Here is a 16,733-nt window from a genome sequence, read left to right as displayed (position 1 = left end):
TTCTGGAGCTTTCAACCCATGAGTCACTTGCTGCACTAGCTTAGTTACATAATGGTGTGGTGGCTCAGTGGTTAGCACTGTTGCTACCAGCTTCCTGGGTTTGAGCCCACCCTCAGGCGACTAACTTTCTGTGCAGAGTTTGCACATTCTCCCTGTTGCCTACATGGGTTTCCTTTGGGTGCTCCAGTTTCCTCCCACAGTGCAAAGATGTGCAGGTTAGGTGGATTGGCCGTGGGAAATGCAGGGTTACAGGGATAGGGTAGGGTTCTGGCTGGATAATATGCGGAGGGTCAGTGTGGACCTGATGGCCCGAATGGCCTGCTTCCTCACTACACGGATTGTTTGAAATGGCCTTTCCTTTCCCAACTCCTTAGACAATGTTTCAATGGGGACGGACGGTTAAAAGCCATGTTATCGCTGTAATGCTATACAAATATATTTTACTGGGTTCCTGCCCATTGTGTCCTGGAAATGAGCTTTTAATCTGTAGGCTCAGGGGCAGCAATATCTGATCTCAATGTGTAAACCATGCTATTTCCTGGTGAACCCTGATATCTTCTTCCCACTACTTCTAATCATTTTTTGAAGAAAAATCTACACTTTGCTTGGGATGTGGGTGTCGCTGGCTGAGCCAGATTTATTGCCTGTCCCCAGTAGACCTAGAGAAGGGCATCGCTTGTTTTCTTGCTCCATTAATGCCAATCCAAACTTTGAGGACACGGGGGCTGAGTGGCATGGGTTTCGCTGAAGCAAGCACTGCAAGAGACAGTAAAGTAAAACCGAGAACTGCAGATTTGAAACAAAAACAGAAATTGCTGGTGAAACTCAGCAGATCTGAAATATCTGGGTCCCTGGCGCTGTGAGGCAGCAAGTGATCTGCCCGAATGTGCCTGATGGGTTTTGATATGCCTGTTTTCTTTCTTAAACCTTTGTCTGTTCAAGACTGTCTCAATGATGTTGCTGGAATAAGTAATGAGAAATTATACCCAGTGGCAGGAGTCTTAATATCCAGAAGGTACAAAGTCTAAAATAATTGCCAAAAGACCAAGACGGAGGAACCTACTTCATAGACAATGAGACGTTGTGATCTGGACGGCATGTGCTGCTTGATGGGACGGTGGGAAGAAGTTCTGGATAAATGTGGGAGAGAATATATTTGTAGAGCTCTGGGATAGAGCACAGGGAGGATGGGAATAAATAGGTTCACTCTTTTGAAAGATCCAGGAGAGGCATGATGAAATGAATACCCTGTGGTCTTGGAGCAACACAGCAGGCCAAGCAGCATCAGCGGAGCAGGAAAGCTGATGTTTTGGGTTGGGACCATTCTTCATAAGAATTTTTCCTGACCTGAAACATCAATGTTCCTGCTGTTCTGATGCGGCCTGGCCTGCTGTGTTCCTCCAGCTCCACACTGTGTTGTCTCCGACTCCAGCATCTGCAGTTCTTACTATCCATGATGGAATGAATGGCCTCTTTCCGTTCTATAACATTCTCGATGTCTGGCCAACCCTTTTGTATCGAGGTCACTCGCCTCAGTAAAGTGCCCTCATTTCTTAGCTTCTTAAACCACAGTGTTTTTGAGGTTGACACTGTGTGGGTGTCATTTTGTTAGCAAAGCTGTTCTCTGTGCTTTTGGCTGCAGTTGGCATCCTTTCGCAGCACCTTTTTTGTCCTTTTCTTCCATTGCACCATCTAGCCCATTTTTAACATGTTACCCCAATCTGCATTTCTGCCTAGAATTATGTCTCCCCTCCCCGCTCCTCCATCTCCTGCCGACTCTCATTTACCCTCGCTGAGGCCCATAGGCATCACACTTGGCTTTAGAACACACACTCTGGCTCACATTTCAAGCCCTGGGAGGCAAATGGAATATTGGCCTTCATTTCTAACAGAATGGAGTATAAAATTAGGGAGCCAATGCTGAAACTATACGCAGTCAGACCACAGCTGGAATACTGTCAACAGTTTCGGGCCCCTTTTCTTAAGGGAGATATACCGGCAGCCCAGAGAAGGCTCACGTTGTTGATCTGAGATATGGAGGGACTGTGGTTGAACAGTTTGGGCCGGTACACATTGGAATATAGAAGATTGCGAGATGATCTTACTGAAATGTACAAAATTCTCAGGGAACCTCTCAGAACAGTTATGGGAGAGATAATGGGAACTACAGATGCTGGAGAATCCAAGATAATAAAATGTGAGGCTGGATGAACACAGCAGGCCAAGCAGCATCTCAGGAGAAGAAAAGCTGACGTTTCGGGTCTAGACCCTTCATTAGAGAGGGGGATGGGGAAAGGGTTCTGAAATAAATAGGGAGAGATGGGGAGGCGGATAGAGGAGAAGATAGGTGGAGAGGAGAGTATAGGTGGGGAGGGGATAGGTCAGTCCGGGGAGGACGGACAGGCCAAGAAGGCGGGATGAGGTTAGTAGGTGAGAAATGGAGGTACGGCTAGAGGTGGGAGGAGGGGATAGTTGAGAGGAAGAACAGGTTGGGGTGGCAGGGACAAGCTGGGCTGGTTTTGGGATGCAGTGGGGGGAGGGGACGAGCTGGGCTGGTTTTGGGATGCAGTGGGGAAGGGGAGATTTTGAAGGTTGTTTGTTTTCCTTAGTGGGAGAGCCTAGGATCAGAGGGCAACATCTCACAATCAGGGGGACACATTTAAGATAGATGTGGGGAAATTTCTTCTCTCAGCTGGTACTAAATGTCAGGCTGGGTAGGTGGGTTGTTTGAAGGCTGATGTAGACCGAATATTTAATTGACTGGCACTGCACGAACAAACATCCAATCCCTCCACCACTGACACTCCACAGCAGCAGTGTACACTATCGACAAGATGCACTGCAGAAATTCTCCAACAACCCTCAGTCAGCACCTTCTAAAGCCACAACCCACTTCCATCTGGAAGGGCATGGGCAGCAGATATATGGGAATGCCATCACCTCCAAGTTCCCCACAATATCACCGTACCTTCAGTGTAGCTGGGTCAAAATCCTGCAATTCGCTCCCTAAGGGCATTGTGGGTCTATCTACAGCACATTGACTGCGATGGCTCAAGAAGATAGCTCATGACGACCTTCTGAAGGGCAGTTAGGGGCGGACAGTAAATACTGGCTCAGCCAGCAAAACCCACATCCCCTGAGTGAATAGAAATGAACACTAAACCGGTGAAGCATCAAGGGTGATGGGGACCAGACAGGAAAGTGGAGTTAAGGATTATCAGATCAGGCGTGGTCTCAGTGGGTGATGGAACAGATCTGATGGGCTGAATGGCCGACTTCTGCTCATACGTCTTACAATTTTGGTGTAACTCAGAGAAACACTGCAGAGACAGCTGGGGATGTGAAACTGATGCATCTTCAGCTGGATCCAAATAAAATCTGATAATTCAGAGGTAAAGCAGGCAACAATTTGCCATGTCACCGCACCCCTGCCCGCTACCCCCCCCCCCCCACACCCCCAGGCCAATCCTACAATGTACTCAGCAATATTTATGTCTCAGATATAACATTGTTTCAAAATCTCAGCTCCTGTCAATATCACTTTCCTCTTGGGTGGGGACTGACTATATGCTAATTCATTGCTGAGTCTTCCTGTATTACAAGAGTGAATGCACTTCAGAGACCTGATGGTCAAGTACACTGTGACCTCTTGGGCTTTTGGAAGGTGTCACATAAATGCCAGTCAGCTCTTCCTCCCCGCAGCACTGCAGGGGAAAAAAAATATAAAATACAAAAATAAAATGGCCTCACAGCACCAGGGACCCGGGTTCAATTCCACCCTTAGATGTTTAACTGTGTGGAGTTTGCACATTCTCCCCGTATCTGCATGGGTTTCCTCCGGGTGCTCCAGTTTCCTCCCACAGTCCAAAGATGTGCAGGTTAGGGTGGATTGGCCATGCTAAATTGCCCATAGTGTTCAGGGATATGCAGGCTAGTTCGGTTAGCCATGGGAGATGCAGGGTTACAGGGATAGGGTTGTGGCTGTAGGCGGGATGCTGTTTGGAGGGTCAGTGCAGTCTCAATGGGCCGATTATCCTCTTTGTGCACTGTAGGGATTCTGTGCTTCGAAAAGAAAATCCTTTTGCTTGCCTCCAAAAAAATTGGAGCTTACTGGAAAGCTTGCTGCTGATTTATTACTTGACTTTGGTCTGGGGAAGATAATTGGACGAATCAAAGAAAGATTTGGTGATTGCAGATTAATGAGTCTCCTTCATCACTCTATGAGTTGCTGCCTAGTTTCAGTCCTATATATATACTCCAGAAGGCAATCTCTTCCTTCTGTGTTTCAGCAGCTCTGAAGCAGAGAGCTGGCTGCAATTTGCAAAGTGGTTTATTTGTGCTGGTGCACATTTGGTGCCAGAAGGGTGAGAACTGCAGTGACTTCTCTTCAGTGCGAGTCACAGCTTCCAGACATCTCCCCGGTTCACCAATGCGTTTTCAGCCCCTTCATAAGATTATGCCTGCACAGTAAGTAAAGGCACAACTTTCTCTGACTTCAACGTCTTTCTATTGTTGGCTCAAAAATAGCTCCAGTAGTTTCCATCCTCTATTAATAAGTATGTCAGTTTCACTGGCAGTTTCTGCCTCTCTCTGTATTGATTGGGTGAGTTTTATGAGTGACTTTCCTTCACGTTTCCTTTGAAATCTTCACGGGCCGTTTCAGCAGGGAAAGAGGCCATTCAGCCCATTGTGGCTGCTCGCCGGTTAACAAGAGTCATCCAATCAGTCCTACTGTCCTCGCTCTTTCCCCCGTAGCTCTGCTGTTGTTTCCTTTCCAATCACTTTCTTCCAGTTGTGATTTTCATGTTGCAACTGAATGTGCCGGCACTAGCCTTTCAAGCAGCATGTTCTAGAACATAACTCGTTGATTCAAATACATTTACCTCCTCTCTCCATTAATTTTTTTTGTCAATACTTGTATGTCTTTGTTTTCTGTAGCCCCACTCTTTCAGAAGAATTTCCCAGCCGGTTAATAGTCGTTGAAGCGGGAAGCAATGGCGTGGTTGCAGTATCACTCAATTATTAATCCAGCGACCCCGGTAATGTTCTTGGGGTGGGGAGGGTTATTGTGGGTGGTGGGGGTGCCTGGGATTGGATCCTGGGTGGCACTTGAATTCCATCAAAGAAATTGGAATTTAGAGCCTAAAAATCACCATTGTCAATTGTTGTGAGACCCATCTGGTTCACTGTTGTTCTTTAGGGAAGGAGATCTGCCATCCTTACGTGGTCTGCCCTGCATGTGACTCCAGAATTGCAGCAACGTGGTTGACTCTCCTCTGCCCTCTGGGCAATTAGAGATGGGCAATAAATGCTGCCTGGCTGGAGTTGCCCTCTCCCCATGAATAAAAGACGAGTTACTATTGTGCTGTAGTGAGTGAGTGAGTGAGTGAGTGAGTGAGTGTGTGTGTGTGTGTGTGCACGCGCGTGTGTGTGTGTGTGTGCGCGCGCGCGTGTCTGTGTATATGTGTGTGTGTGTGCGCTTGGGTGTGTGTGTGTGTGAGTATATGCGCGCGTGTGTGTGTGTGTTTGTGTGCGCAACAAATGTTAATGACTGGATTCTTTTATCACTGTTGCTGGTTGAGGTGTAAACAATGGCTGAGGATATTTCCTAGATGGTTTTTCCCAAACGTGAGAGGGCAAATTGACAGCCCCCCTGAGAGGCAGTGCCTCTGGACTTGTCACACTCCCTCAGGGCTCCGCTGGCTGTGTCAGCCGAGCATGTTATAATCTGCTGCCTGGAGTGGAATCCTGACCCCCAATAACCTTCCCTGACTTAGAAACGAGACATCTCCCCACAATGAGTCATGTCTGAAACCCTGTGAGACACAGCCAGACGAGAGTCGGCAGTGGGAGCTGGCTGCACAACATGGGGACATTTAGTTTCAGGATTTAAAAACGACAATTAGGGTGTTCCCTTCAAGTGCTCAACGCCGATTGGTTCAATGCCAGAGAAGTGACCTTTGGCAGGGAGCAGAGGTTGGGGCAGATGAGACATTGCGGAAGCCCCTGGCTTGAATGAGGTCACGTTTGACAGAAGCAGCAGCTCCTTTGGCCTGGCAGAGCTACAAACCATAAGCAGGCCGTGAGTCACTGTCGTCAGGATGAATGTGTTTATGCTTTAACTTGAACTTCCTTCCTGTGCTTACCGGCTTGGTTAGGCAGGCGGGATCGAGGCAAGGCTTAGAGTGTGAGTTTGGAACCTTCAAGAAGGGTCTCGGTTTACAAAGCTCACTGCACAGGAGCATTGAGAATCTCGATCTCTGGCAGGTTGCGATAATGTGAGGCAAAACCCAGAGCAGTTTCTCCATGTTGAGTCTCAGAAGGGTTCGGGGGCAGGCTTGTTGGGAATTTAATGCTGCATTCTGGCCTTTCTGCTCGAGGATGATGAGGGATGACAGCACAGCCTCTTATCTGATATCTCCTCTTTGTGAATGCTAGCATTGCTGTTGTGTTGATTTTTGACCCCACTTCTCTTGCAAATTGTAGTGAATAAGCACAGTTCCCTTTGCTTCTGCTGGGAAACAAACTGTCCATCATCTTGCCTGGGACCCCCTGCTGACCTTTCGATTTGTTGTTGATTGGTGCCAGGTCCAGTTTCAGTTGAGAGTGAGTGAAAGAGGAAGAGCCTGTTGGACAATCTATGAATGTGAGATCCATGGAAGTGTGTTGGGAACACCCTCAGTCACTTGTGGATCCCTGAGGCTGTGTTTGAGAAATATGGTGTGTCAACCAGGAATCTTGAGGAGCTGTCGCTGGTGGAATATCAAAATTGGGGATGGATCAGTGGAAAGATGCAGGATATTTCTCTGTGTTCATTGCAGGCATTTCTCACTAGTCCAGCTGATCCACCATCCCTAATTGCCTCTTGAAAGAGTGGTGATGAGCTTCTGTCTTGAACTGCTGCAGTTTTTGGATACAATGATGTTTAGGGAGGGAGCTCCAGGATTTTGAACCAGGGACAGTGAAGGAGGGGTGATTTATTTCCAAGTCGGGAGGGGGAGTGGAATTTGCAGGTGGTGTTACCTGTGGGTATCTGTTGCCTTGTCCTTTTTGCATGTTAGAGACCATGAGCTTTCCAAGTGTAATAGGAGGTGAGTTACTCACCTCAGAAATCTCAGTCTCTGACCTGCCCCTGTAGTATCCTTATCGGTATACCAGGTACATTTCAGTTTCTAATCAGTGATAATACCCAGGGCTTTGAGAGTGTTGATTCAGTGTGTGTACCAAGCTTTATGTAGTCTGGGATTTTAAACCATCCATAAACCTGGCCTGTAATTTCCTTGGTGGTTGATCTGATTATTCACCATTACATGATAGCCATAAACAGGCCAATCATCCGACACTGCACCTGACGAAGGGGCAGTGCTTCGAAAGCTTGTGATTTCAAATAAACCTGTTGGACTATAACGTCTTTTGACCCCGGCAATTAAAGTTACCAGAATTTTCCCTACCAGGCTGCGTTTAGCCTTGTAGTGACGTGCACAGTGAAATACAGAGTAATGCAACAAAGAAATAGGCCCTTCGGCCCACCATGTCTCTGCTGACCAACAATTAGCAAACTAAACAAATCCCGTTAACCTGCATCTGGTGCAGAGCCTGCTGTGCCCTGGCATTTTAAGTGCTTGCCCAGATGCTTTTAAATGTAGCGAGAGTACCTGCCTCCACCAGGTTCCATATTTCTACCACCCTGTGGGTGAAAAGATTTTTCCTCAGGTCTCCGCTAAACTGCGTTAAACTTGTGCCCACTGGTCTTTGAGCTGGCACACCTGGAGTATGGATAATACGCACCAGACTAATGGCAGAAGCCCTCTTCCTCTGTAGACTGTACATGCTGACGATAGTACAACACATAACAGCCATCCAACTGCGTTGGCACTGAGGGATGCTGCAGGAGTGTGAGTGTAACAGATGTATGAATTATCACAATTATGGCCTAACAAATTAACGTTTAGAGCTTGAAGCTTAATGCTAACATTTAAAGCAGGCAAAAGCAACAATTACTCTGTTAAGTTCTAAATATGCTTGAGAAGAACAGTGTGGCGGGCACTTTACTGTACATCTAGCCCTGTACTGTAGCTGTCCCAGGAATTTTTGATGGAGACAGTGTTAAGTGGCTTTACTGTCTATTTAAAACAGGTACAGGGACCGTTACTCTGTATCTCACCCTGTCTGCACCAATCTTGGGATGGGGAGAGCGCAGAGGAAGTTTGTTCTGTACCTGATCCCATGTTGTATTTGCCCCAGAGGTATTTGGTGGGGGCAGTGTCAACAGAGCTTTACTTTCACTTTAAAAGAGTAGAGGGAGCTTTAATCTGTATCTAACTGCGTGTAGTCCCTGTCCTGGGAGTATTTGATGGGGACAGTACGGAGGCAGCTTTACTCTATCAGATACCCTGGTGCACTTTGTACGGTGTGATCTGCCTTTATAGCACGCAAAACAACACTTTACACTGCTCTCTGATGAAGGGTCTAGGCCCGAAACGTCAGCTTTTGTGCCCCTGAGATGCTGCTTGGCCTGCTGTGTTCATCCAGCCTCACATTTTATTACTTTACACTGTATCTCGGCACACTGATTGACAACAATAAGTCAACCAATCAATCACCCCAGACAATGTTATTCCAGTTTATGAAGTTTTTGTTTCATGATATAAGGTTCCAATTCAACTGTTAATTTGTGTTTTGATTTGATACAGTGCCCAACAGGGGCTTCATCATTACTTTGGACTTACCGTTTTAAAAAGAGTGGAGGGAGCTCCATTCTTTATCTAACCCCGTGCTGCCCCTGTCCTGGGAATGTTTGATGGGGACAGTGTAGAGAGAGCTTTACTCTGTACTTAAGCCTGTGCTGACCCTGTCCTTGGAGTGTTTGATGTTGCCAATGGAATTAAAAAGCATTGCATGTTTCATTTGTCGTCTCAATGGAATTTTGAAGCTGATGGGCAGAATCTAATTTCATTGTCTTATGTTGGCAGTTTCTCACTTTTGGTTTCTTTTTGGTTTACAGGTGTTGTTTTTCCATTATATGGAGTTAACGAGGAAAGCGTCAGAGGCTTGATCCACTGGGGATTTCCGAATATTCCGGAAAGGGCTACAAATGGGAATTCTGTTCCTATCCTGCGGTTGGCACTCGGCTTGTTTATGTTCAGGACACCTGGGGCTTTGAGAAATGGGATCTACTGCAACCTCCAATTCTTTCATTGTCAAACTGAAAGACCTTGTTCTTTGCTGAGCTGGAGGCTGGACCTTCCCCTACCATCAATCCTAGGAATGGCCTTCCCAGATTCCAATCTCGTCAACACCTTCTCAAGCATCATTAGCTGAAATGGATACCCAGTCTAATCCAGGATGTGAATAAATGGACTGATAATCCAGGAGCAAGATTCTTTTTGTTTTGCATCTTCCTTTTTTTTGTGTTTCCTGGTTTTGTTTGAACATGACCCATGGAGAGGAGCTTTGCTCTGAGATGCACCAGGATTCAGTTGTGTTAACGTACCTCGAGAGTGTCTTAATGCATCAAGCATCCGTGGGCAGCATGGGCACCCCACCCACAAAGGGCACCTCTGAGAAGGAAGGTGCTGCCTGCAAAAGCTCTGACAGTCACTGCAGTGGGACGGGGGGAGGGGGTGCTGAAGGTTTTGTTGTCTCTCCGTCCCAGCAGAGGGCTTCAAAAGCTGCTTCCACGCTGAACGTGAGGAAGGCCAGGCTGCTACAAGCTGAGGCCTGCGACGGTGCCAAGCGGAGAAGAGTGTGTGGCCACGGGCTCCAGTCGAGTGATCAGGAGGGTACTGCCAAACAGGGTGAGCTGGGAAAAGCCCAGCAGCAGCAGCACAGCACGTTGCTGGCCTCCTTGCTGCAGTCATTCAGCTCCCGTTTGCAAAACGTAGCGTTGTCCCAGCAAGCAGGTGCCCCCAGGCTGAGCCAGGCGTCGAGCCTGGGCAGCCCACCCGAGGATGACCTGAGGAGCTACGGCCTGGTGTCCAGCCACCTGCGGGCCCTACTGAAGAGCAGAGAGCCGAGCCAGAGCGAGCACCTCCCCAAGGAGCCAGATGGACTCTACCAGAGCCCTGCCGAGCGTCCAAGGTTTCCCAGCTCCCCGGCGGATCGTCACGCTGCTGCTGAGCCCATCTCCTGCTCGGCCCGGCTGAGGGCGGTGGCTAGCATGGTGGAGAACGGTGCCCGGTCTAATGGTTCGCCCAAGCCCAGCGTGGCGTGCAGCCAGCTGGCCTTGCTGCTGTCGAGCGACACCCAGCTGCAACAGTATACCCGGGAGCACTCGCTGGGTGCCCGTGCCCCTCACCCCTCCGCCAGCCAGAGGCTGGCAGCCATCGCCAACCAGAAAGTGGCTGAGCCCTCATCACCCCGCGACCCAGCTCAGGATCACCCCTCTAAGGATGGGCATCGCCGCAGTGCATCTCGGGGCAACCCGGGGGTCCCTGAGCACTCGCTGAGGTTGGCGGGTCGCACCAGGACCCCATCCGCTGCCCGGGAGAAGAGTGTCGGGGAGCGGGACAGGTCACCCCTGGGCCCCAATAACAGCAGCAGCCTGCTCATGCACCTCCTCAACACCAACAACATCCCCAAGTCTTCAGCCGACGCTAGTACCGAGACCACCAATGGCCACCGCTGGCTGGGAGCGGAGAGGAGGGGCGGCCCCGCTTTCGATTACCGTCTGCCGGCCTGGGAGAAGTCAGTGAAGCAGGAGGCCGGCTCCCTGGAGGAGACTTACAGCAGCGACGACAGCTCTCGCTCCAGTTGTACGCCCATGGATCTGTCCACCAAGCCCAGGATGTGTGAGCCCATTTCCCTCCATTCGCGCAGCTTGGAGCAAATGACCGAGTCTCTTCTCTTCAGCTGGAACCCCAAAGGCCCGAGGGTCCGGAGCCCTGAAGCCAATGAGGACCGCAATGGGCCCGAGTCAAAGAGCCACCAGAAGGTCACTCTCCTCCAACTGCTTCTGGGTCACCAGAACGGAGCGAGAGGGAACTGCACTCCCGAACCACAAGCCCCGGAGCTGAAGACTGAACGTCCCAGTAGCATTGCTACAACACCTGAGGCTTCAGTCGCTGGCATGGCTCTCAGTCAGAGGCCCAGGGGCCCGGAACACTTCCCTCCTTCCTCCTCCGCCTCCGCCTCCTCCTCCTCTTCATCCTCATCTTCCTCATCCTCCTCGTTGTCTTCATCTTTCCAAACGGCAGAGCAAAGTGCCGTAGTGAAGATGACCCGCAGCCCATCAACTCCGGCTGCTCACCGACCTCCGCCCCTGTGCCATGCCAGTGACGGCACCCACCATCTGCTGGCCCAACGAGGGAAGCTGGCTAGCAGCAGCGAGCCCTCGAAGACTCTCCAACACTTCCCACAGCAGCTGGAAGCTGCCAAGGGGCACCGCACCCTGGAACCACTGCTCCCCTCCGAGTTGGCCAAAGCTCACCAGTTTTCCAAACACTTCGTCCCCACAGAGTTGGCAGCAAATAGCCAGTATGCCCCACGCCAGCCACTAGCCAGTGAGAGCCGGCTTTCCAATTTCTCCTTCAGTGCAAGCAAGCTATTGCAGGACCTGGCACACACCGGCTTTCACACGTCACCAGAAACCACCCAAGCAGACATGGACGACAAGAATGTTGTCCTATCCTCGGTGGAGACCAGGATGGGCGAGGGCGCTGGCAGCCTCACGTTCAGTCGGTCAGCCAAGCCCGCGTGTTTTCAGCAGTCAGAACCCAGTGCTAGGAGAGATAGGCGACCGCTCCGGCCTGGCCCAGTGCCCAGTTCTGATCTCGAAAACCTTCTCGAAAGACGCAGTGTCCTTCAGCTGTTGCTGAGGACCCCCAAGAAGGACAAGGCCCCAGTGGGCACTCTGCATGGGAGACCAGCAGACCACCAGACTTTGGCAGGCCCCCAGCCACCGGGCACCCAGTGCAACGGGCAAGCTGCCGAAACAGAGCCGATATGCATGGTCAAGGTAAAGACTGAGCCCATTGAAGAAGAGGGTGGCTTCCCCTCCACTGCCGAACCAATGGATCAAAGTGCCAATTGCCAGCCTCTGATGCCAAGCAAGACCGAGCAGAAGCACCCATCTTTCACGTTGGGCAGGGTGAAGCAAGAAGTGGCTAGCCCTGCTGTGCCCTTGTTGCGAGCTCAGTGCCACCCCTGTCAGAAAGGGGGCGTCTTGAGCCAACTTCTGCAGTGGGACAACACTGCCACCCTGGGCAGCTACGCCTTCAGTCAGCACTCGGCCACTGGCAGTCTTGCTGAGGCCCCGACACCAGTCTCTGGCTCCAGTAGCCCGTGCAACATTCCCAAGAAGAGGAAGCCTCCACCCACACCGCCCAGCGAACTGGATGACCTACACAAGATGGTTGACCGGAGCGAGGGGCTGAACAGCCACGACCTCCCATCCCAAGAGGCAGCCAATGGCCTGAGCGGCTCTCCGGTCTGTGCCACCAGGCTGCTGGATTCCCAACCTGGCAACGGTTTGGAGTTTGAGTCTCGAAGTAATGTGAAGGATCCCCAAGGCTTCAATGTCCTGAAACAGCTCCTCCTCTCCGAGAATGGCATCAAAGCGCAGCCTGGGCACAGGACTCTTCACAATGGCAGCTCTGCCAGTGACAGAGGGTCCCGGCCTGACCGAAGGCTGGAAGGAGACCGCCCCGCTCGCTTTTACAGCCCATCCGAGCAGCTCAATGGCAACCAGAATGAGATTGTGTCGGCCTTCGAGCCTGCCAGGTACCTCGGGGTCTTACCCGCTGCTGGCTCGTCTGCAGACTACATGGTGGAAAACCCTGCCTCTGCCACCATCCCAGCACAATCCGAGCCGGAGCGCCAGGCGTCTTCCATCGGAATGCCCACTGAGCCACCGTGGCTGACCAAGACTAACCCCATCCTGTATTACATGCTGCAGAGGGGTGGCCTGGGCCTGGTGCCTTCCTGGGCCAGAGCAGGGGAAGGAGGCCCTGCAGAGGCTGACAGGAGAAGGAAGCCTCCGCCACGGCAGAGGGCCGAGCAGCCTGGTGGCGGTGTCGGGGTGTTACCCGGTCGCCGGACGGTCAAAGCAGAGCCCCGTGAGGACTCGCTGACTGGCCTCCAGGGCCCGGCCCCTGGTGGGCCACCGGATCTGAATGAAAATGCCTGCGGCATCCTGGAGAAAGTGGCAGCCATAAAGCGGGAGCCCGACTGAGTGGGACATCGGGATGGAGAGGAAATCAAGAGAACATGCAGGAATTAAAGCAAGAAGACAATCTTGTCCATTAGACCAAGTCTTGTGCAATACAATCTGGGTCAGCTAGATAGAAGGACAAATGCTGCATATATAATATATATGTATAAGTGTATATAATATAGATATATATGTATATCAGCGCTAACAGGCAGCTTGTTGGCTGGCATGATTGGAACTTGTATCTATTGCCAGGAATGCCAAGATATTGGGATCCACCAGTTTTTATAAGGTAATTTTATATATACACACATATGTATCTGCACACACACATATATATGTACATATATATAAAATGAATATAATGAGGATGTTGCCATTTGTTTTTGGTTTTTCCCTGTCATGACCTGTACTGATAATCATGTTCAAGGTGCCATAGGCTCCAAGTACCGTGCACCCCCATTGGGAGCCCTGCCATCCCTCCTTGAGATGCTGGCACCAGTTGGTGGGCTCTTAAATGGCCCTTGCTCACCCCATTCCCCCCACCCTACTCCCCCAACCCAAGCCTGTTCCTTGTGAATTATTTTTGCACCTGGTCTCCCTGGCAACGATCCCAACCGGACACCGCTTGCTCCTTGCGAGCTGGCCCCATACCCTCCACAGAACGCCAACCCTATCCCAGGGATGTCACTTTGCGACTCACGTTCGTACATTTTGACTGCTTTTTATTTGTTCTTTCCCTTTGTTTCTCCTCTTTTCTTCTGCACGTAACACCTTTTTCAACTTTTTTTGTGCCCCCTTTGATTTTTCTGAGACAACGTTGTCAGTCTGTGGCACAAAATGTTTGTTTTGGTTCTGTAAGCGTTGGTTTGGCAGGGTGGATGGACATGTTGCAATCTCTCAATGGCACTGGCCATTGGAATGAATTTTAATATTTTTTGTGAGTTAATACGCATCTTAATGAAACATGTTGGGACATAAGGTGCCAGGTGGACAATCAGCCGACTCAAATGAGCTTTTATTTTGTTTTATTCATACTGCAACTCCGGTTTATCGTCTGTTCTGAGCAGGGTCATTCTTCTCAAAAGTAATTCCCTCCACTGGAAATTTTAACTTGCCTTCTCTCACCGAGGGATCATGTTACCACCTTCCTCTGTTCTTGCTGTAATGTAAATTGTATGTAAAAAGTGTGTGTGTGTGTGAGTGTGTGTGTGTATGTGTGTGTGTGTGTGTGTGTGTGTGTGTGTGTGTGTGTGTGTGTGTGTGTGTGTATATGCGAGCGTGTGTGTATACACACACAGACCTAGTCTGTGTCTGTATGCTGGATGGGGGAAGATGCCTATATTGTGTTGCATGTAGCTGCATTTGCAAATGTTAAAAATATTGTATAGTTATATATGCATATTTTGTCCAATTCGGTTGTTAAAAGAAATAGAAGACTAATTCCCTCTAACTCTAAGAACCGCATGGAATGAAAAGCATGTGGAATCCCTATGCACAAAAAATGTGATGTGTTTATTAAAAAAAGGAGAGATGAAAAGAGAATTTAATGTCTTAATAATCGAACTTTAACTTACTTGATCAGTCTGTGTACATTGTGTGTACATTGTCTGTACCTGTGTGGCCTGTCACTGAAGAAGTGGATAGCAGGGTGTATTCTGAAAGTTAAATGTCCTTTCCCTTTAAGTGTTTCGAGCAATGTTCATTCCCGGAATCCCACACTTTTCCCCTGCTACTCCCCCACCATGGGAGACTGCTCTCATACATGGGTGAGCCTATTTATTTATGTTATAGAGTCATAGAGATTTACAGCACAGAAACAGACCCATGTTTTTTTTTCTCTTTTAATTCAAACATGAAAATCTTGATGATCCAAGCTCCCTTGCTGTCCACCGCATGATTCTTCAGTTTAACCAAACACTCGGTTTTCATGGGAGTCCGTGTTTGATGTTTTATTTTTACTTTTTGCACAAAATCTCAGTTGGAATTCAGGATGAGGATATTGAGTTGGTATTCCACAGCCTATAGCTTTCTTAGCACAGCTCAGATAAAAGACTAAGAAGCTTGCCACTGAGTATGATACTCTACTGTCGTTTTGACACAGCTTTCGGTGTCCGGGATTTAAAGTTCACAAGACCAACAGGAATCGGGCCTTTAGGTGCAGCAGAGAGCAGTAGGTGTTGGGGACCAACTGGTTGAACCAGCAAGGGTCAGGATTCTGGGTCAGAAAGACAAACGAGGAGTCAGGGGTGCAGCAGAATTAGAGGTAATGCATCTCACAGACCAGACAGAGTCGGGGTTTGCGGCTTGAGGGAGCTGATGGAAATCAAGGCTTTGGGAGAGGGAGCCAGCAGAGGTCAGGGGAAGTGAGAACAGCAAACAGTCATCATCTCGGCTTCCAAGTCTGGGAGCCACGAGGGCTTTACGCAAGGATTTTTCCACTGAGCAATCTCAACAATGAGGCGATGTCACAGACTGTCGAAACTCTCATTGTCTTCCTGCTCCAACTAAGGTTTTGTGCAGACACGAGACTTCCTTAGGTGATTAATTATTTGTCGTCAGTCCCAGCTTTCACGGGATGATGCAGTGTAAACCCTGTTTTGTTTTTAAGGTGAGTATTTTTGGACAGTAAATGGCAATGCTCCAATTACTTTCCCAAGGGTAACAGTTCTTCCACATAACAGTTACCTTCGGGCCTCTGAGGAAAGATTCCAGTTGCCAGCCCAAGTGAAAGCTGAGAGCCGAGTGCCATTCCTCAGTTTTGTTTTTTGACAGAAATGAATTCAGTTTTGTGTAAATACGAAGAATTTGGTTTCTTTTTGTTGAAAACGAATGCACTGTAAACGATGGGAAATATTAGATTTTTAAAAAATAATATTTCAGTACAAATAGTATTTTGTGTTTATTTGGTCTTTTAGACAATGTTACGCCTGATCTAATACAAACCGTGAGAACTGTACCAGTTTCTTTTGTACTCTGCAAAAAAATGAATAAACTTTGGAATGAGAGGTGTGCATCCCTAATTTTGGTGCCTTTACATAGTCTGTCTTTTTCCCATGTTGTTCCGTTTTCACCTTGGCATCCATGGAGAGGGGTGACTAGTTGGTGATGGGGACCAAGCCGCTTGCCAAGTGTCAATGGGTAGTGCTGCAAATACGGGGATTCGGTAAATTAGGGAATGGTGTCCTGCTCCTGAGGGATGCATTGTCAGAGGAGCCATCTTTTTGGATGCGTTGTAAAGGTGAGGCCTTTACTGCCCCTCCAGTTTTTCTTTTCATTTATTCATAGCATAAGGGTGTTGCTGGCTAGGCTGGCATTTAGTGCCCATCCCTAAATGCTCAGGGGGCACTTAGTAGTGGGTCTGGAGTCACATGTAGGCCTGACCAGGTAAGGAAGACAGTTTCCGTCCCTAAAGGGGACGGATGGGTTTTGCCAACAATCAGCAATGGATTCATGGTTATCATTTCATACATAATTCCAGATTTTTTTTTGACTGAATTCACATACCACCATCTGCTCTGGTGGGATTTGAACCTGGGTCACCTACTCTCTGGATTACACTCCGGTGAAAATGCCACGAGGC

General features: G+C 49.2%; 1 protein-coding gene across 8 annotated transcripts in view; it reads left to right on the top strand.

Annotated features, from left to right (window-relative positions):
- The window catches only part of LOC125457153 (nuclear receptor-interacting protein 1-like), a 117,477-nt gene extending 101,319 nt beyond the window's left edge, over window positions 1-16,158 (top strand). For 7 of the 8 annotated variants that reach the window (XM_059650130.1, XM_048540982.2, XM_048540980.2 and 4 more), the window contains one exon: window positions 9,005-16,158. In XM_059650130.1, coding sequence (XP_059506113.1) covers window positions 9,434-13,171 — 3,738 coding nt within the window. In that variant the 5' untranslated portion in view covers window positions 9,005-9,433 and the 3' untranslated portion in view covers window positions 13,172-16,158. Of the gene's footprint in view, window positions 1-6,210; window positions 6,279-9,004 lie in introns of those variants that run through there. The other variant, XM_048540984.2, reaches the window with a different exon arrangement.
- The last annotated feature ends 575 nt before the right edge of the window (window positions 16,159-16,733 follow it).

Source organism: Stegostoma tigrinum, chromosome 12 (assembly GCF_030684315.1).
Source record: "Stegostoma tigrinum isolate sSteTig4 chromosome 12, sSteTig4.hap1, whole genome shotgun sequence".
Lineage (NCBI taxonomy): Eukaryota > Metazoa > Chordata > Chondrichthyes > Orectolobiformes > Stegostomatidae > Stegostoma > Stegostoma tigrinum.
The sequence above is the reverse complement of the archived record's forward strand: the minus strand, read 5'-3'. Positions and strand labels throughout refer to the sequence as shown.